Source organism: Vidua macroura, chromosome 2, assembly GCF_024509145.1.
Source record: "Vidua macroura isolate BioBank_ID:100142 chromosome 2, ASM2450914v1, whole genome shotgun sequence".
NCBI classification, from domain to species: Eukaryota; Metazoa; Chordata; class Aves; order Passeriformes; family Viduidae; genus Vidua; species Vidua macroura.
In genome coordinates this window covers 103,068,184-103,089,028 of record NC_071572.1, presented here as the reverse complement: position 1 = coordinate 103,089,028, position 20,845 = coordinate 103,068,184, and the positions used below count along the sequence as shown (strand labels likewise).

Sequence of the window (20,845 nt, the reverse complement as noted above, 5' to 3'; positions counted from 1 at the left end):
GGTTTTCTAACATAAGTAGCTGTTGGGAGGATTGATTTTTGTGAGAGAAGAATAAAGTGATGCCTCTGTAACCATTTGCACATATTTAAAGTTTATTCAAATCTTTTGAAAGCTATGTGAACTGAGAAAGAGGAGGGGGACAGCCAGTTCTTTTGTAAGTACAGACTTTCAGGTGCAGAACATATTTCCTGAGCTAACCTTGTCTCAAGGCATGCTATTTAAATAGTATGTTCAGTGTAGATATATTAGTAACTTAAACACTCTCAGTTTTGGAATGGGATTAATCACTTTTGAAATGGGAAAAATTATCTACTGCTTTGTGGTGCTATTAAAGCTGCAATTGAATTCCCTGTACCTTTATGGAGCCCCGCTGAAATCTTGCATGCAAAAAAAATCTGGTTATTTTAGATTGCCAGTTGTGTTGACTGAAGGGTAGACAGTTCATTCTTAAGCTGCCTCTGCTGTGGAATGGGATACATGTGCTGGGTGGATATATAATCTCCAAGGAAGTTTTAAAATGGGACAAGAGGCTTTGTTATAAAATTAGACTGTTTAAGTAGAAGATATGTGTAGACTTGGCTATGAAGAGTTGCATACAAAGAGTTGCATTACATATCTGTAAACTCTCAAGTGGATAGTCTTTCCTGTATAAGAGTAATTAATTTTGTCCTGTAAAGAACCTATTCAATTTCTGCCTTAAAACAACACCTGACGCTCATAAACATAAACAATAAAAACTCATGGGCTTATTTTTCAAAGGTTCTTTCAGCAAAACTGTTGAACTTTGACTGAGTTGGTGATGAGTTTCTCTTTGGGAAGAGAAATACTGGTAGCAATGTATTATTCAACAAGCTATCTTGTTCCCTTTCTTGATTTCTTGGCCACTCATAGAACTGCTGATGCTCTGTATCATCCAGGCTCGTTGCAATAAGTTCAGCCCTGCAACAACAGTGGGAATAAATCTGTAAATGTGCCTAGATCCTGTTATTAAAACAAAACTGTTCTGTGAATTTAGAGCTGAACTCTGAAGACCTTATTTTGTATTTAGGTTCCTTGTGATCACAGTGTTTATGCTGATGTGCATCTGCCTGAATAAGTTGTTTCCCAGTATAGTCCTTGGACTGTTCTTCAGTCAAAGTGGTATTATTTTGTCTTAATGTAATCAGGACCAGGGCAATGATTGTCCTCCTGTCCTGGGCCCTGGTGAGGCCGCCCCTCAAATCCTGTGTCCAGTTCTGGCCCTCACTGCAAGAAAGACATTAAAGTGCTGGAGCATGTCCAGAGAAGGGCAACAGAGCTTGGGAAGGGTCTGGAGCACAAATCTGATGAGGAGCAGCTGAGGGAGCTGGGAATTTCCAGCCTGGAGAAAAGGAGGCACAGGGGGCAACTCCTCACACTCTACAACTCCCTGAAAGGAAGGTGTAGCCAGGTGGGGCCATGCTCTTCTCCCAGGGAACAAGAGACAGGACAACGGGAAATGGCCTCAAGTTGTGTCAGGAAACATTCAGGTTGGTCATTGGGATGAAACTATTCTTGAGAAGTGATCTCAAGCATTGGAATGGGGTGCCCAGGGAGGTGGTGAAGTCCCCACCCCTGGAGGCATCCAGTGAATGACTGGACATAGCACTCAGTGCTCTGATCTGAGAGACAAGGTAGGGGTTGGTCACAGGATGGACTTGATGGTCTTGGACGTCTTTTCCAACCTTAATGATTCAGTGACTTCTAAAGGAAACTTTAAGCAATAATTGTGTCACCCAAGTTTCTAGAGCATCAATATGCCATGAGCAGTTGGTTATAAAGGGAATACAGGCAGAAGCAGGCAAAGTAGATGACAAAACATTAGCTTAAAGCAGCATATATACTTATATGGCAGGCAAGGCTTAATAAAATATGTTGATCTATTGAGTCTAACAAGTATTCAAGAAATGTAATGTTGATTTCTTCTAATCAACCTTGTCCTTTAAGTGTGAAAAACATCTGTTTGTTCTAGCTTCTCTAGGCATGTGTTAGCCTTAATGGAATTAGAGTGGCTTCAATCTTGTTCAAATGTGCCAGAAGATGTTTCTATAAAATTTGGTATTAAACAACTAAATTGGGGATATTATATGTGTTATCGAGGTATTGCAGACAGCCATTTTGGCCACCAGACTTTTAAGCACAGAAGTTATGCTGGAGATAGTAGTGACCAAGGGGGCAGAATCCTTAATTACACATGGTTTACTCTAAAAAAAAAAAATCATGGCTTTAAGAAATATTTTTAAAATATTTTTATTGTGTTTTTACAGAATGGCAGGATTGCTGACATCTTTTTTTTGTTTCATTTTTGTCTAAGATGATTTAAAGGAGAAAACTCTGGAATGAGTTGCTTCCTCTAAAGGGTTCCAACAATTCCTTTCCAGAAATAGGAAATGAATACTAATAGATGAAAATGAAAAAAACTGCACAATAGTTTATTAAGAAACAGAATGCCCACAAGGCAGGGAAAAATGTAAATAACTGCTAGGTATCAAACTGTTAGATTTCACCGCCCACACACTGGAACAAAGACCCAAAATGCCAGAGATTACCTGCTCTTAACATGCAATATGGGATGGTGTCAGCTTCCATCTTGGGAAGGCAGAAGCTTTCATGGAGCAGTTCCAGCAGCAGACAGAGGCTGGTGGCTCATCTGGCATCAGCCTTCTCCCCTGGGCAAAGTACAGCAGATCACAGCAGCTAAAGCAGCTGGGCTGGAGCCTCTCAGTGTGTTTTCTTCCCAGCTCAGCGTGGTTCACTGTGGCTTGCATCACAGTAGGGCAGCTCTACTCCTGCTGACACAATGTCCCTGGTCTCTGACAAAATGCTGCTCAGTTCACCTTAAGGCAGCCCAAAGACCGCTACTGCAGCGTCTCTGAGCCAAAGAAAGGAAAAGCTTTTTGCCTGGGCCAAAAAGCAAACCAGCCCAGCAAAACCCATGCCGCACACAGCCATGAAAATGCTGGGCAGGGAGCTTTTAAAAACACTCATCCAAAAGCAAAACTCTTCATCCCCCTGGTCCCCCACACACCAGGTCTTGGGCTACAGGGTCTTAAAGATACAATACCCATTTTTGGGCACAGAGCAGAGGATCGTGGAATACACTATCATAATAAATCACTCTAAGACAGTTTTTGCGACAGTGAAACAGCTTAGTGTAAGTACCTGCAGACAAGATCATCAAATCCCATTACATGAAGGAGCAAACCACTGAATTGTGAATATTGGCTCATGTACTGAGCTTTCCCTTCTTCTGATGCAAAGCTGCAAAGTGTTTCATCAGGGAAATACTCTTGAGGATGTGGCTCCTAAAACATCTTTCCTGTGGAAAGCTGTGATGATCACTGAGTTAAAATTTATGCTTGATTTAAAAATAGATACGGCATACCGTTTGTTTATTCTTGTTTCCTGTGTAACTTTCCAGTGTTGTTCTAATGTTTTCTAATCTGAATACCTGTATGTTGCTTTCCTTGTGTAGCTTTTACTATGATGAAGACTGTTGTATTTTGTAGTTGGGTTTTTTAATTTTCTTTGTTCCCTTTAAGGAAAACTTGGCACCTCTTACACTGTGACCTATTGTTCCTAGCTCAACCTTCCGGAGGATTTCTTCTAATCAACTCTCTTCCTTAGATGAAAAACATCTTTTTGCTGTAGCTTCTCTTGGCATATGTTAGCCTTAATGGAATTAGAGTGGCTTGTCTTGTTCAAATATGCTAGAAGATGTTTCTATGCCATTAAACAACTAAATTATCTATTAAAGGCCTGTAAAATTAAAGTTAAAAATATGCATTCATAATGTAAACTACAAAGCTGATTGAAGTTACTGGTCGTCAAACATGGCTGTTAGTTGATTCTGCCAGAAAAGGACTATTGAGCAACCTTGGCAATGTAAAAGAACTTATGAAGGAAAACGGGATGAGCAATTTGGCCATTGTGTTTGGATTTTAGGAAGGGTTCACCATATTCTTTTAGCTGTGAGAACTGGTCATCATGTTCCCTGCTCATATTGGCAAAGAACCTGGTCTTTCGTCTGGAGGACAAAAAGCTTAAAAACTAAGTTCAGTGCTGTCTCATAGGATGCAGTCCTAAAATTAATGGTTCAAGTCACATTTACACAAGTGAAACCACCGCCCCCACCCCCAGTTACTGGAAACATCTCAGAAATCCTAAATTCACAAAGCATTGCACAAGATCCTTGCAGAATATTTGAAGACCATCCTACCAGTGTTGGAAGGATGTTTTTTTTTTGTTGGTTTTTTTTAAATGAGCATGCTAAATACAATGAAGTCATAGTAGTGTGTCCCAAAGTCTGCAAAATTTGAATGAGAAAAAGCATATGTAACACCCTTTTAAAAAACTCACCTCAAGGAGTTACATGGACTGCATATAGAAGTATATTCTAGGTCAATATTTGCTTCAGAGAGCACGGGATTTTTAAAAAAATTAAACTATTTCAGATGTTTTATCTCCTTCGTTGGTGGAACATAGTGGGATATAAGGTGGCAATGCTGACTTGGTCATTATACATTGCTGCAAATGAGACATTTGTCTGCAGTTGGCCAAATTAGCTATCCTACCTACTATTTGAGATGTTTGCTGTGCACAATTCTGGTTAGTTAGCTACTCCTATGCCTTTAGAAGCCAGAACTTAATACAGTGTTGTATGTACCCATCCTCTGCAGTGTGTTTTGTAGAAATATTGAGATTAATCCAAAAAGTGTTGAGAAGATCCATTTGAGAGGGACTGAGGATGGCAGACAGGTTGAAACTGGATGATCTTTAAGGTTTTTTCCCAACCCAAATCATTATATGATTCTATGATGCACAAGAAATTTGGTTCCAGCTTAAATTAATAAGACTAACTACAGGATGAGACACCTCACTTTACCAATGTATTTACTTAGAACAATTTTAAATTATACTGTCAAGGTGTTCCTCTTAAACAACTGGAAACATGCTCCAACAGTAAGGGAACTTGTCTGACTTCACTGGTTCTGAATGAGCAAGGACTCCAGTTTCATATGGAGTATACTGGAATTGTAAGTAATACTAGTTGATACAGTTTGAACATAAACTAAATCTGTTCTCAGGATTTTAAGATAAATAATGGGTGTATTTATAGGTTTATAAATGAGGTGAATTCATGAAAGTGTTTATTCTTTCCAAATTGTTTGGCAAATCCAGCAAAAGTCACTTAAAGGTTGTAGGAGACTTCAGAGATCTTTATGGCAAATTGGGGGCCAGAATGGTTGTGTTCATTTGGGGAGTGGTGGGGTATTGTTTGTTTCTTCTGGTTTTCCAACTCTCTTGTGTTTCAGAGCTGATTTTACAGTTGATGTAAATCAGTCTTGGTACTATTGACTTCAGAGGAACGCGCTGGTTTGCACTGGGTACCAAGCTTTATTTTGCAAATTTAATAACATTACACAGTTTCACGAAGTGTTTGCACAGGGAAGTCTTTCTGCTGGATTGTTATCCCTAAAAATGCAAAGAGAAATCTGTTTGTTCAGCTTCAGCTTTGCACTGTATGATATGAGGGGGATGGGACAGCAGTGGTAAGGGGCTTCTACACCACTGGCCTATTCACATAGTCTTTTGAAAAAATGATGGCACTAGACACATGTTCTCAGCATCTTGATGCATCTTAAAATAAGCAACAGCTGAAGCAGCTATAGGCTCTCACTGCATTTACAAGCTGTCTTTGAGCTGCCAATGAGTTGCTGTGGAAACCATTGCTGAGCAGGACCAGGAGATGGCTGGAAAATAGGCTTTTTTTCAGAGCCTGACTAGTTTAAACCCCCATCCCCCATTTGCAGAAGCTCCCTCTAAATTGCCATGGAGACAAAGAGGAGTACTGGTGTTTTGAGACTTGTAAAAGTGCAAGCTATAAATATTTATTTGGCTAACAGCATATGCTTTCTGTGATGTCTCTCTGTTAGAATAAACTCCATGCTACATTGAACCTTTGCAAGTTGCGCATTCTGCGCATTCAAACCCTTCCTCTCTTCTGTGTGAGAAGAAAAGAAGAAAGCAATATAAACATTGATGGGAATTAAGTATTACATTTTGATTATTAATTATAAATCATTAAATTATAATTTTTTCCTCAGTATTTCCCCCTCTCATGCAGTACTCTTTCAGTTTTGGGGACTACTGAAAGCTCTTAGGAGGTTGTTGAGTTTATCTAAAATTGTTGTACTTCTATGTTCAGTTTTTCAGAAAGGCTGACCTAAATAATTGCTTGCTTTCTTGCCCTGTGCCACTTGACTTTCTTTTCCTTCCACTTTCTTCTCTACAAGCACTTCCAGTTTTGTGTTTCCAGAGCCAACTGTCCTTGGGGCTCTGAAATGATATTAACCATTAACATGACTTTAAATTCTTAGGACTTCCACTGATAACTTTAGATAATTGGCTCTGAAAACTTCAGTCTTTCGTTACTTTTACTTTAAAGATTTTTTTTTTTAACTTTTTTCTTCTTTTTCTTAACTTGAAAACTAAGACTAAAAACACCATGACAGATGTGCTGGCTTTCCAGATTTCACTTAACAGTTTCCACAAAGCTGAGGATTAAGGTAACTGAGTGACTGAAATTGAGTTTCTTTTGCCTGTTTTCCCCCCAGTGATGTGGGATAACTTCCTCTAGCTCTTGTTCAAAATTTGAGGTCTAAATGCTGTGTTTATGTTGTTAACTTAATCACAGGGTCACAGAATGGTTTGGATTGAAGAGATCTTGTTGGAGACTGTAATGTTATGGTTTATGGCTTAAACGTCTTTATGAAAGACTTTTGCCTATTATAGCAAAGGTGTGTAACAGCACTGCACCAGCAAAGCCCACCCTGGATGGGCCTCCTGACTGAAAATCCTGAACTGTGGGTTAAACCACCTAAGGCAAATTGAGATAAAATGACACTAATTTGTGAAGCATCTGGAACAGCATCCACGACAGGGCCCAGCCCAGCACCTTTGGGGTAGAAGCCACAGCCCCAGGTATTTCTGCTGCCAAGCTCACACAGATCCCTACCCCAAAGCAGGGAAGGAGGAGAGGTTTTGGGTGTGTGACATGGCCTCTGGCCAGATGCAGTGAATACCCATCCTCCCCATGGCAGACTGGCACAGCTGTGGGGTCTTCCACCCCTGGAAGACCACATCTATGTGAGGGACAACCATGTGAGGGACAAATGAGGGAGTGTCATGGCTCATCATAGGCCCTTCACCAAAGGTGTCCCCAGACCCTGCGCTGCATGTGATACTACGTCATGCAACAGATCCGCAGTTGGCATGGGACAGTGTCAAACCTTCCCCTTCATCAGGAGGTACCTGTGTTTTCCCACCTGCCCAAATGTATATGAATCCATTGGAGTCAACACTTTTTGGTGGGGGACCCTCACCATCAAGAAGATGAGATGGAGGGAAGCAGTGAGATGTCACTGGGGACCTTGGAAGGGTGATATGTTTCTACTTAACCTCTGTCACTCCCTGTACCCCACTCCCTCCCTCCCTCCTTCCCTCCCTCCCTCTCCCTTTCTTTCTCCCTCTTTCACTATTAAATAAAATATATCCATTTTTTTGGTATCAACATCTAACCTTGTTTGGTTTTAATCACATTTTTTGGTATATTCAAACTTTTCTGCGTTCGATCCATTTTTTTCACAGTGAGTTAGTTCCCTTTCCTCTTCTCTGCTTAGAGTGGATCGCAACGACCTTAAAGCTCATCTAGTTTCAATCCCCTTGCCATGGGCAAGGACATCTTCCACTAAACCAGGTTGCTCAGAGCTCCATCCAGCCTGGCCTTAAACACTTCCAGTGATGGAGCATGCAAAACTTCTCTGAACAACCTATTCCAGTGCCTCACCATCCTCACAAGGAAGAATTTCTTCCCAATATCTAATTTAAACCTGCCCTCTTCCAGTTTAGAGAGATTCCTCCTTGTTCTGTCACTACATACTCACATAAAATGTCCCTATCCATGAGTTTTGTAACCACTTTAGGTACTGAGAGGCTGCAATAAGGCTCTTTTCCAGGCTGCATAATCCCAATTCTCTTAGCCTTCCCTCATAACAGAGGTGTTCCATTCCACTGATCAACTCTGATCATTCCTCTGGCCTGGCTCCAGCAAGTCCCTGTCCTTCCTGTGCTGGGACCCCAGGGCTGGATGCAGCTCTGCAGGTGGGGTCTCACTAGAGCGGAGCAGAGGGCCAGAATCCCCTCCCTCCCCTGACGCCCAGAGGGCTTTGGATGCAGCCCAGGACACGGTTGACCATACTGACATGTGATGGACTTCACACAATGAAGCTGAGTTTATTCCAGTTATTTCAGGTTATATTTTGATGCCTAAATCACCTGTTTCAGAGATGGGTTAAGGGCTTTGGGTAGCTTAGGAGACTCCAGCAGAGGCCGTGAATACTCCCAGTCTCTCTCCAGCATGCCTGCTGGAGGTTGGCATCCACCAAGCAGAACTGATGGAAGAGGAAGGCTGCTTAACACAGATCCTGACAGGAGTGTGGGTGGGGAAGAGAGAGTGGTGGGTCTGAGCCCTGGGTGCCTGTCAACAACTGTCAGAGTTAACATGGTCCAGCCTGCTGATGCCACTCTAAGCAGGGTTAGTAGCCTTTGGGTTGTAGCAGCCACATCTTGGACTACTAAGAAGAATGGGAGTTACTAGTCTGGGTGTTTTTTGAAAATTCATAACTAATCTTGTCCAAAGGTAGGCAGCTTTTCCTTCCCCTTCCCCTTTTATGGACTATGCAGTCTGTGGGCTACTTCTCCTAGAGAACTGCTGAGACACTTGGATATTCATTAATCTATGGGATCAGATGCAATCTGTCCCAGGGTGATGGGAGAGCTGGCAGATGAGCTTGCAAAACCACTCTCCATTATTTACCAACAGTTCTGGCTCACTGGGGAGGTTCCAGATGACTGGAAGCTGGCCAATGTGACACCCATTCACAAAAGGGTGGGAAGGAGGATCCTGTTAATTACAGGCTGGTCAGCCTGACCTCAGTAGCTGATAATGTTATGGAACAGTTTATACTGAGTGTCATCACACAGAACTTACAGGGTGGCCAGGGTATCAGACCCAGCCAGCATGGGTTTAGGAGGGGTAGGTCATATTTGACCAACCTGATCTCCTTTTATGACCAAGTGACCCTCCTGGTGGATGCAGGAAAAGCTGTGGATGTTGTGTACCTGGACTTCAGCAAGGCCTTTGACGCTGTCTCCCACAGCACACTCCTGGAAAAGCTGGCAGCCCACAGCTTGGACAGGAACACTCTGCTGGGTTAAGAACTGGCTGGATGGTGGGCCCAGAAAGTGGTGGTGAATGGTGCTGCATCCAGCTGGCAGCCAGTCACCAGTGGTGTTCCTCAGGGGTCTGTGCTGGGGCCAGTTCTGTTCAATATCTTTATTGATGACATGAATGAGGGAATTGAGTCCTTCATTAGTAAGTTTGCAGATGACACTAAGCTGGGAGTGTATGGATATGTTGGACAGTAGGAGGCTCTGCAGAGAGACTTGAACGGTTGAATGGATGGGCAGAGTCCAGTAGGATGACGTTTAATAAATCCAAGTGCCGAGTCCTGCATTTTGGACACAATAACCCCCTGCAGCATTATAGGCTGGGGACACTGTGGCTGGACAGTGCCCAGGCAGAAAGGGACCTGGTCAACACCAGACTGAACATGAGCCAGCAGTGTGCCCTGGTGGCCAAGAAGGCCAAAGGCATCCTGGCCTGTATCAAGAATAGTGTGACCAGCAGGAGCAGGTCCCCTGTACTCGGCACTAGTGAGGCCACACCTTGAGTGCTGTGTCCAGTTCTGGCCCCTCAGTTTGGGAAGGACATTGAAATGCTTGAGCACATCCAGAGGAGGGCAACAAGGCTGGTGAGGGGCTTGGAACACAAGCCCTGTGAGGAACGACTGAGGGAGCTGGGGTTCTTTAGCCTGGAGAAAGGAGACTCAGGGGTGACCTTACTGCTCTCTACAACTTCCTGAAAGGTGTTGTAGTCAGGTGGGGGTTGGTCTCTTTCTCCAGGCAGCAATTGACAGAATGAGAGGACACAGTCTCAAGTAGCATCAAGGGAAATATAGATTGGATATTAGTTTTCACAGAAAGAGTGATAAAGTTCTGGACTGGCATGCCCAGGGAGGTGGTGGAGTCACCATCTCTGGATTTGTTCTTAAGAAAAGACTGGATGTGGCACTTGGTGCCATGGTTTAGTTGAGCTGTTGGGGCATGGGTTGGACTTGATGATCTTGAAGGTCTCTTCCAACCTAGTGACTCTGTGAATTCTGTGAAGTATGGCAAAAAGGGAGCCAGAACAGGTGTCCTTAAATGATGTGACAACAGCAAAACTCCAGGTATCATTTGAGTGCCTTGTGGTAGGTAGTTCCATGGCTGACAAGTTTGCATCAGCACCTAATCATGTAGCTGAGGCTTTACCCTGAAGTGGTCACGTCTGAAGGTTGCTAACACCAAGCATATGTCTGGTTTCCTATTCTCTTTCAGGGACTTCAGTAAGAGAATTGGCTTTATTCTTGAGATGTTGGACTTCCTAAATTTACAGTATCCTCAGAAATTCATTGTTAAACTTTGCTTTAGACCACCTGTTGTTTAGAACTTGGCAAAACAAATGCAAAACTGTTTTTTCTCTTGTACTTATAACTTTGTTTTGATTCTGTTCTCATGTAATTTCTTCCAGGCACACTGTTTCTTTTGATTTGATTTAACTAAAATGTTTTTCCTTAATGATTCATCTAGCTAGTAGTTTCAGTTTACAGCTGTGAGTATTTATAAAATGGAAAGTGGTTTTTTGGAGTTTACTTTTAAACAAGCATAGCTACTGACATGTAAAAGCAGCTTTTTTTTTTCTTTTTTTTTTTTTTTTCCTACTCTTTAAAAAGCAGCCTGAATAAAAGTAATATGTCATCTTTTCACTATTGCTCTTTATATGGTGAATTAAAATCCAAAGCTGAAGATTTGGATTGTGAATATTTGGCACAGATGTTTCTTGAAGGATGTCTAAGGGAAGAGATGCTCTATCTTTAAGGACCTCTCCTATCTTTCTGCTTGATCACAGTATATAATGGTTTTAATATAGTCAGCTGTCTCTGCACCACCTTACATCACTGTTTGAACTCTACAGCTTCTTGAAAAGGGTCATGTATATGTGTGGTTTGTGTGTGAGAGGAGAAGGGCTGTGTGTATGTTGAACTTCTTTCCCTCCCTTTCTCCCCCTCTTTCTCATGTTTTCTACTTACTTGTATTGTATAATAGAATCTTCATGTATTCTATAAATCCCTTGATGTAAGGGTAAATATGGAGACTTTGTGCAATTGCAAGCTCCTAATAAAAAGCATGCAAAGTAATTCTGGAATGACTTCCATAGTGGAAAGTAAATACCATGGTCCTGCCCCAGAAGTCATAAAATACGTTTTCCTTTTGTGGCTTCATATTCTGTGAATTATTTTGATCATTGAATATTTTGAGCTGCATGACACCTGTATTAATGAGAAGGAGAGAATTTTCCAGGCCCATGAAACAGCTAATATAATACAGTGGTGGATTGCATGTACTAGAGCTGTTTTGTGTGCAGACAGAAGAGGTTGATGAGACAATAATTTATAAATGGTTTTATCCATACATTGGACACCTAGAAAGGCTTCCTTTTGAAATGTTATCAAGCATTAGCTGCTGTCAGAGTCTCAGAATATAATGCTCCTCCCCATCATGAAGGAAGATGTTATTTTAATAGATAAATGTGATTTGTTAACTATTGGCATCTAGAATATGGGGGAAGAGGGGGCAAGAGGGGTATTGTTCTAGAAATATGGTTTGGGTAAAAGTCACATGTTATTTTTTTTCCCATTAATCTAAATAGGACCTAATAGATTAAAAAGAAAATTACTTGCTGATTCCAGGCTATCTAGACCAAGCCTGAACAAAAAAAAAAAAAAAAAGAAAAAGAAAAAGAACTGGGCTGTGTATGGATTTGCAGGAGAAATGATTGCTTTGGGAGGATCTGGAGAAATGGTTTCCTCCTCTGGTTTCAACAGGGTGTGAGGGGGCTTATACAGAGCATTTAAAAAATTTCTTTCTTTAAAGTTCAGTAGGAAAGCTTTCTTGGAGGGATGGAAAAAATTTCTAAGTGCTATTTTAGTGCAAATGTTTTTTTGCTATTTCAGTATTCTCAGAGTATGTAAATGTCATTGCTAGAATTCTTCATGTCTTATTTATTTCATATTATAAACTTCTGATTATAACTTTTTGGGGTAACATAAAGTGGATAAAATTGAAACATATTACAGACAGGATAGCTATACACAATTTGGATCTTTTGGTAATGTGCACACATGAAAATTCACTTTACACTGTCAGGTGAGGCTATGTTCTTTTAGACACAAGAATTGTTGGACATGTATTTGGAAGGGCATGTGAGATAGCTAGAAAGCACCACAGAGAATCCATGTTGGAGCAGGCTCCTGGCAGTAACTGTGACCTATAGAAAGCAGGCCATGCTGGAGTAGAGGAGAGCATGAAGAAGAAGGAGCAGCAGAGAAGAGCACATTCCCACAACTACTGCATTTACTCTGTTTTAAACTGGCAGTAAATGGAATTATTTTTTCCTAAATTTAGTCTGTTTTCCCTGTGATGGTAACTGCTAACTAAACTCCATGACTCTCTGTCTTTCTCTTGACCCGTGAGTTTTTTAATCTTATTTTCTCCTTGGTCATGTTGAGGAGGAGTGAGAGAGCAGCTATGTGGGTGTCCGGCAGCCACCCAAGGTCAACCCACCACAATACACAGTGAATGAATAACTGAACTCTTGCTACAATACCAGAGACTCAGATACCATTTCTGAGTGTTGCTCCATGACTCAGAGGCAGTGATTATAGATACCTGTAGAACTGTAATTTGTATTTTTAAAGAATGCTGAAAAAACTCTAGAAAATTAAGGGGGAAAAAAGCCATAGGAACAGAATGAATGAAGAATTCCCTCTGTTGTGTCGGACTTAAACCATAAGGAATTTTCTTTAATTGATAAGAAAACTATGATAGGGTACTATGGTGTATGGGATCAGTGCTGTTTAATGTCTTCATTATTGACATAGACAAAGGGATCGAGTTCACCCCTGGCAGATTTGCTGATGACACCAAGGTGAGTGGTGCTGTTGCCGCACTTGAAGGATTTGATTGTCATCCAGAAGGACCTGGACTTCAAGAATGTCATGAGGTTTAAAAAGACTGAATTCAAGGTGCTCCAACTGAGTCTGGCCAACCCCTGGTATCAATCTGTTGCACTAGGACACGAAATAACTTACGCACTCACACTAAGATTAAAAGAGTAAAAGGAAGAAACTTATATTTCTGACTTTGTAATATATAGAATTTTAAAAGTGATAGTGGATTGGAGGAAGAAATTGCTACCTCTCTAACTACACTGGTTAAACTAACAGTCTATCAATTCCCTCCTCCCACAAAGAAGAATGTAAAACAATCATTATTTACATGAATAGTGTGAGAACTCTAGTAGAAATATGTAAACATCAGAAGGCATAGAAAACTTTTAAAATAACTTTAAAACTTTTGAAAGAACAGAGCGACATCAACCCAGGCTGGGGGATGAACAGAGCAGCCCTACAAGAAGGACTTGAGGGTGCTGGTGGGTAAGAGGCTGGACATGCCCCAGCCATGTGCACTGGGAGCCTGGGAACCCCCTGTGTGCTGGGTTGCCTCCAAAGCCCTGTGGGCAGCAGGGAAGAGAGGGGATTCTGTTTCTCTGCCCGACTCTGGTGAGACCCCACCTGAAGTGCTGCATCCAGCTCTGGGTTCCCAGCATAGAAAGCACATGGACCTGTTGGAGCAAGCCCAGAGGGCCAATAAAATGATCATGGGGATATGGCACATTTCCTGTGAAAATAGTCTGAGAAAATTTGGGTTGTTCACCCTGTGAAAGAGAAGGCTCTGGGGACATCCTTATTGCAGCCTTTCAGTACTTCCAGGGGACTTATAAGAAAGATGTGGACAAACTTTTTAGTAGGGCCTGTTGTGGGTTAGGACAAGGGGTAATGGATTAAACTAAAAGAGGGTTGATTTAGACTAGATATAAGGAAGAAAGGTTTTACAGTGAGAGTGGTGAAACACTGACACACATTACCCAAAGACAGAGTGGATGCCCCATCCCTGGAAACATTCAGGGTCAGGCTGGATAGGGCTCTGAGCAACCTACTCATGTTGAAAATGTTCTTGCTTATTTGCAGGGAGCTTGAACTAGATGACCTTTAAAGATCCCTTCCAACAACAAAGCATTCTGAGATTCTAGCACTGAAAGCCCAAATGGACTTACTCAAGGCAGAAGTGAGGCACTAACTTCAACAAAAGTAATCAACTGCTAAAAGAAAGCCATAAGAGTCAAGAGATTGTTAATTTGTTTGTGTCTTCAGGTCAAGACTAGATATTCATCTGCCAGGGTGTGTGCAACTCTTCCTCCATTAAGCAGGGGAAAGAGAAATTAATTACTTAGGGATAGACGAAGGAGGTGTGTGCTTAAGAATGTCTAATCTTGCTATTTTCCTAGTTGCTATCAGTCAAAAGAAGGTTGTTTTTAACCAAGTCAAGTTTCTAAACATTGATGGAAACAGGTTCTCAGTTCTTGTCCATACTTGCTATAGCAATTGTTCAGTTGGCTGATGCAGACAGAGGAAATGGACTGCATTAGAAGTATCCGTGCTGTCTAAACCAAGTACTAAACCAAGAGAACTTGAGATGCTTTTGAGGGGAAAAAAAAAGTAGACCTGTGTAAAGAACTGTGATCAGGTGTTGTTAAGCACTTGCTAGCCTGATGTGGATTAATTGTAATGCCTGTGCCCAACTCCTGGTAGCTGGGTGGGGGTTGATGTAGGTCTAGTGGTTATTTCACTTGTTCTTTCTGAAATTTCAGTGCTCCCAATACATGAGTGTGAGGAACCAATTTAATTTTGAGTTCTGTCTCAATATTGTTTGAAATTACAGGAGGTGTGGGGGGAGGGGCTGTACAAGTGCTACTTGCAAGAGACTTTGCCTGGCAACCATCTCACATATAATAGGCAATCAGTAGGAGACCTCCAGAGAGCTTCTCCAATCAGATGGTGAAAGGGCAATGGGCTGCAGTGGAAGTTGGACTGGGCCAATAATCTCCTCTCAGCATTGCAGACCTTGGGAGGAGCCAGGGGGTATAAAAGTAACTGTATCACGAGCTTAGTAGCTTTTTGTAATTTTGCCCTGACTAGCTGGTTCTTTTGCCACCGTTTTTGCCTTCGTTGGCCCTTGCTTGCCCTCGCTCTCTTGCTGTCACCACTCCCTGGCTGGACACTTGCTGACACTTCCTGTGTCCTGTCCTACCACTTCATCTCGCTCACATGCTCCAGCTGTTGCCTGTCCTGCCTACCTGCGTTCCTGCCCGATGCCCTACCTGCTTCATCTCCCTGCCCGCTTTGTTCCTGCCTGAGCCACCTCCTTTCAACTCTGCATCACTAATCTAGCCTGTGTCCACGATCTCCACTATGACCCTGTCCAGAGTCCTGCACCTCCTGCCCGAGCGCCCGCTCACCTCATGTCTGGCTGCCCGTTTATGCAGGAGCCATGCCTTTGCTCCGAGAGCTGCAAAGGCTCCCTCGGCGGGGCACGTGCACACATCACCTGCCAGCTGGACGTCGACAGCCCACTCTGAGGTCCTGGTAGTAACCCCCATTTTTCTTCTCAGTTGCCCCCCCCACCTCTTTCTCTGCCCATTCTTTTTCCTTCTCCTTGTTCATTTTCTGTCTTTTGTATTATTCCTTGGTAGGGCAACATCCTTTTCACTACCAATAAATGGTTCTCAGATATAATACCTGCCTCATTTCACATAATTCCATCCTCAACCATCTGTTTTAGCAGAACCCCCTGCAGTTCCCCCTTAGTGGAATGCAACAATGAGATATCCAAGAGTGTATGGGGATTTTTTCTTTCTTTGAGTTAAAACTAGATCAATCTTGACTATTTTCCTTCCCTTTTCAAGAAGAATTTGAGATAATTGCCAATTACTGTACATATTTTTTACCCTGTAGAATCTGTAAGTTGTATTCTTCAGAAAATATGCATGCCTTGTAATAAGAATGATATGGAAAATATGGATTAATAGATGTCTCCCCAGTTATAAACAGACATTACCATAGCATAAAATGTTTACTGTTTATATAGAACTTCTTACATGTAAATTTCATTATGCCATTGTAAAAAAGAAATATTATTTATTTTTTACAGATGCCAGAACCTGGAGAAAAAAGATGAACTGTTCAAGGCCAGCCCTGGTCTAGCTCTTCATTTGTACTCTTTCTTGTAGGCAATGTCTAACTTGCACAGTGTGAGGAGGTCTCAAAAATATTGCTTGTAGCTGCCAAAGCAGATGTGAAATCACAAACGTTTATTGCTGAATTGTCTTTTTTTGCTGTCCCCTTGCAGATCCTGATGTGTCTGGAATCTCCATTGAAACAGATAACAAAAATGTAAAAGCAGAGGAGTTTAAGGGTACAGTATGGGCATTGTTGTGATAATTTTTAATATATACACAATACATGCAAACTATGTATACAGAAGCTGTGCAGCTATTGAGGTTGTATTCCTCTTTCCTGAGGGGTCTCGTGCCTACTCTCTCCACTGATTCTGTGTTACCTTGGTCTTGTCCCCATTTTCTCTTACTCGAGGTGGAGTTGACCTAGGTACTCCCCAGAGATCCTTTTCAACCTCACCTGTTCTATGGTTCTATGACTTGTGTGTCAGTCCTGTAACTTCTGCCTGGTTTCCTTCCACACAATGTCATGTGAGAAACATTAAATATCTTACAAGACAGAAAAGTGAGGGACTAGAGAGAGCAGATATAAGTTAGTTAATTGTAAATAACAATAATTTAATGGCTATTTTTACTTGTCAGTAGCTGTAATGGCTACATAGTTATATATGTGTGTGTGTATATATATATGTGTGTCATATATAATATAGCAAATTACTTCCAATAATGGGGTGGAGAACTTAGAGAGGCAAAGAGGAAAACCTGTTTGCTGGGTAGATGAGAAAGGGGAGTATTGTAGTGTGAGGTTTGTGGGTTTGTTTTTTGAATTTGGTTGGAGTGGAGAGAGGTGGAAATTTGGGATCAAAAAACCTGTTTTCTGAGCTTTAATCCTTATTCAGCTTCTTGAGGTAATAATCAAATATTTTAGAGGTCTCTAAAATTGTCATCTGGACTTCTGTTATTGACTGAATGCATTTAGAGCTCAAGGCTGGCAAAACCAGAGAGAAATGCTTCAGGTAATATTAAAGCTTGATTAGGTTCTGTCTTTTTATATGGTATATGACTTATATTTTTCTTTTGTTATTTGTACATTGAATGGAATCAGTTTAGCGCAGCCCAGATGCCAAGCCAAGTTCTCCATGTGTAGCAGCACTAAGGAATGGTAGTGCCAATAGACAGTTATCCCACTGAGTGCAGCTGGTCTGAAATGCATTTTCCTTTTCTCCTCTAACTCCTCTTACTGTAGAGGAGGATGGTCAGACACTGGGACTGGCTTCCCAGGGGAGTGGTCATGGTACCAAGCCTGACACAGCTCAAGCAGCATCTAGGTGACACTTCTAGTCATGGTTTTGTTTTAGGCAGTTCTGCAAGGAGCAGGGAGTTTGGCTCACTGATTCTTAGCGTTCCATGCAACTTGAGATGTTCTATAATTCTATCACCAATGATAGCCTCCAGACCAGATGTAAATCCAAATTAAATATTGTGCAGATCTCTCCAAGATTCCAGAGGGCTTTTGCAGGCCTAGCAGTACCAGTGCTGATGCACGGTATCCTGTGGACCTACCTTAATGCAAGTCAAGTACACCTGCTCTGGAAAATACATCTCCCTGACTCCATTACTATGGGAAAAAGCGGGAGAGGGGAGCTATAACTAAGGATGATTTTATTATGTTGTCTCTGTTCTGTGCACACTCCCTTTCTTCTATCCATTCCTTTTCTCTGAATAAGATTAGTGGGTGGGCATCAGTGCTAGGTTTTTTCTGAAACGAAAACATGTGGCATGCAAGAAAGGGGCAGCTCATTTGAGACAGAGGTGACTTGTTCAGCTGAGAACACTTCAGCTGAGCTGTCTCTGTCAGCTAATACAGGCCAGCTCATTTGACAAGCCAACTGTCACAAGGCCAGTAGCAAAAGCAAGCTGAGCTTGAATGATGGTTTTTCTTTGTTAGAAGGATACAAAAACAAAATGGAAAGGAAACTAGCAAATCTTAAGATTCAGGAAGCCTCCACCCATACACTCAACCTGAAGTCAGGAACCTCAGACTTCCTGAGTGCACAGTATGTTTTTCAAAGCAGCCAGTGCATGTGTAACATGTTTCTGGCAATGAATGCCCTCCTGCCTCAGTTTTTCTTTCAAGTCTGGATATTTTTTTTTCCCCCATGAGGTATCACCAAGGCTACCAGTCTGGGTTTTTGTTTCTTTTCAGAGCAGACCTAGGAAATCAGACTCTGAAGGGCAAAGGAGTAGGTCTGTCTGCAGCTCTTAATTACCTTCCAACCTCATTTGTTTAGACCGTAAAGAAAGATGATGGTTGATTATGTTTGAGCAGTGCATGTTGGCATTATGAAAGCTAGACAGGCCTTGTCTAAACTATAAAGACTTTTGTTCTGGATATTGTGGCCTGTATTGGAAAATTAGTAGCTTACAGGTAGCAAGGTCTATAATGCATTTGTTTCTTTAACCATCTTACTGGAATATTTTTCATTTCCATTAAGTTATACATTTAAACAGAAAAACTATTGATACTGAATTCAGAATGGTAATTCAAAAAATATGGTTATAACAGGGTCAGAGTCCCTTTTTTTAGGGATGATCTGCTTAGAAACGTTTAAACTGAAGGTAGTAATAAAGAATGTAATGGATAAAGTAGATATTCCCATGTTAGATGGGGAAAGTAATAAACCCTATCCAGCATGGGAATCACCAGCATCTGAAGTTTGACCCAAAAGCCACCGAAGTATAAGAAAATTACTGGTTTCTTTTTCCCCACTATGTGTACATCTGGAGAAGCATTACTTTGAGAAGTAGATCTGGCCATTGCTGACTGTACAAGTTCTTTTGAAGGAGGAACATGAATTTCAGGGAGCCTGAATGCATACCAACACAATACTAAAATCTCTAATTTTCCCTTTTGCCTTTATTTTTTCTTCTTCCCTCTAGAGGCTATTCTTAGTTGCAAACACAAATTTTCAAAAGGGATGAGTTTAAGAATAGAGTGGAAGAAAATCCAACCTCAAGGAGTCTCATTTGTCTACTACAATAGTGAATTTACAGGTACAGTACTACAAACGGACTGTTTAACATGTCATTCTCTAGCATAGCTATTGACTCTTTCTTGGGGAACAACACCAAGAATAAGACTGAACAAGAAGGCTCTTGACTGTTCATATAGAAGAGCTGTCCTTTTCAGAAAGGGAATTGTTCTCTGGGGAAAAAAAAGGCATTTCTTTATAAAATCATCAATTATTAGTTACCTTTTAATTAAGTTAAATATAATAAAAGACTAAGAAAAATGGTACTGCAGATTCCTTGGGATTTTTCAACAATGAAATTACATGCGGATGTAAACTCCCCTAAACTACTGCAGGCTCTGCACTCCTATCCTAAAAAGAGGTTTCTGAAGCCTCCTGTAAAGCAGGAGGCTTAGATATGAATAATGCAGCATTTTTTATAGACATAAAATATAAACTCAGCTGTGTACTATAAATTATTTGTATTCTTTTCAGAAGTAGAATTTCTCTTTGTATGTTTTGAAAAGGACTTACTTCAGCTTTGTGTGTTGGAGAACATATGAGTCTCTGTTACATTGTACACAATAAACGAAGCTTGAGAAATAAAATAAAAGCACAGAGATTTTGTTAGTTTGTAGAGCTTGCAGATGTGTTGACTTTGATGAACTTGGTTTTTTTTCTGCATATATTTAATTTAGAGATACACTAGGACTCATGCTTCTGTGTGTGCATGTAACTTGCATAATAAGCTGTAGAATTAAAAAGACTTATTCATTATAAGAAGTCTGATGGCAGTGTTTTTGCTAAATCCATCAAGTTTTTCTTGCCAAGCTAAAATATCAAATACCCTGGTGTGGTCTCACTCACAACTTTTTCTTTAAGGTAATTAAGTTAATGATTGCCATGTCTCTAGTGGAAAGGGATGTCTTTCAGTCACCTCACTACTGCTGTACGTATTTTCTTGAACCACATGCAGAAAAATGCATTCCATCATCCAAGTGGATAATGTATGGCAGATGGAAGTTTTTTGAATTGAAGGTGTTTTTTTGGACTAAATGGTTGCCCAGAGAAACTGTGACTGCCCCATCCCTGGAAGTGCTCCAGAGCAGGTTGGATGGGGCTTGGAACAATTTGATCTAGTGGAAGGTGTCCCTGCCCATGGCAGTGGGGATGGAACAAGATGATCTTCAAGGTCCCTTCCAATCCAAACCATTCTGTGATTCTATAAGCAAAGAGCAGAAACCTCTCTGTCTGTTCTCCCTAAAGGTGATCTTCGAGGCCGAGCAGAGATGCTGAATACTGGAATCCGAATTAGGAATGTGACCAGAAGGGACTCTGGGACCTACCGCTGTGAAATCAGTGCCAAGAGTGAAGAGGGGCAACGCCTGGGAGAGGCTACTATTACTCTCACAGTACTGGGTACAAACTTTATTACTTAGGTATTTTAAAGAAACTGGATGATGAGGTGTTGGGATGTTGAAGGTTAGGGTTGTCCACACAGTGTGTGGCTGCTGGGTTT

At 41.4% G+C, this 20,845-nt stretch overlaps 1 protein-coding gene across 1 annotated transcript in view; it reads left to right on the top strand.

Moving 5' to 3' along the window:
* JAM2 (junctional adhesion molecule 2) overlaps positions 1 to 20,845 on the top strand; it is a 57,076-nt gene that overhangs the window by 23,469 nt on the left and 12,762 nt on the right. The window contains exons 2-4 of the mRNA XM_053971570.1: positions 16,489 to 16,554; positions 19,256 to 19,369; positions 20,593 to 20,745. Coding sequence (XP_053827545.1) covers positions 16,489 to 16,554; positions 19,256 to 19,369; positions 20,593 to 20,745 — 333 coding nt within the window. The remainder of the gene's footprint in view (positions 1 to 16,488; positions 16,555 to 19,255; positions 19,370 to 20,592; positions 20,746 to 20,845) is intronic.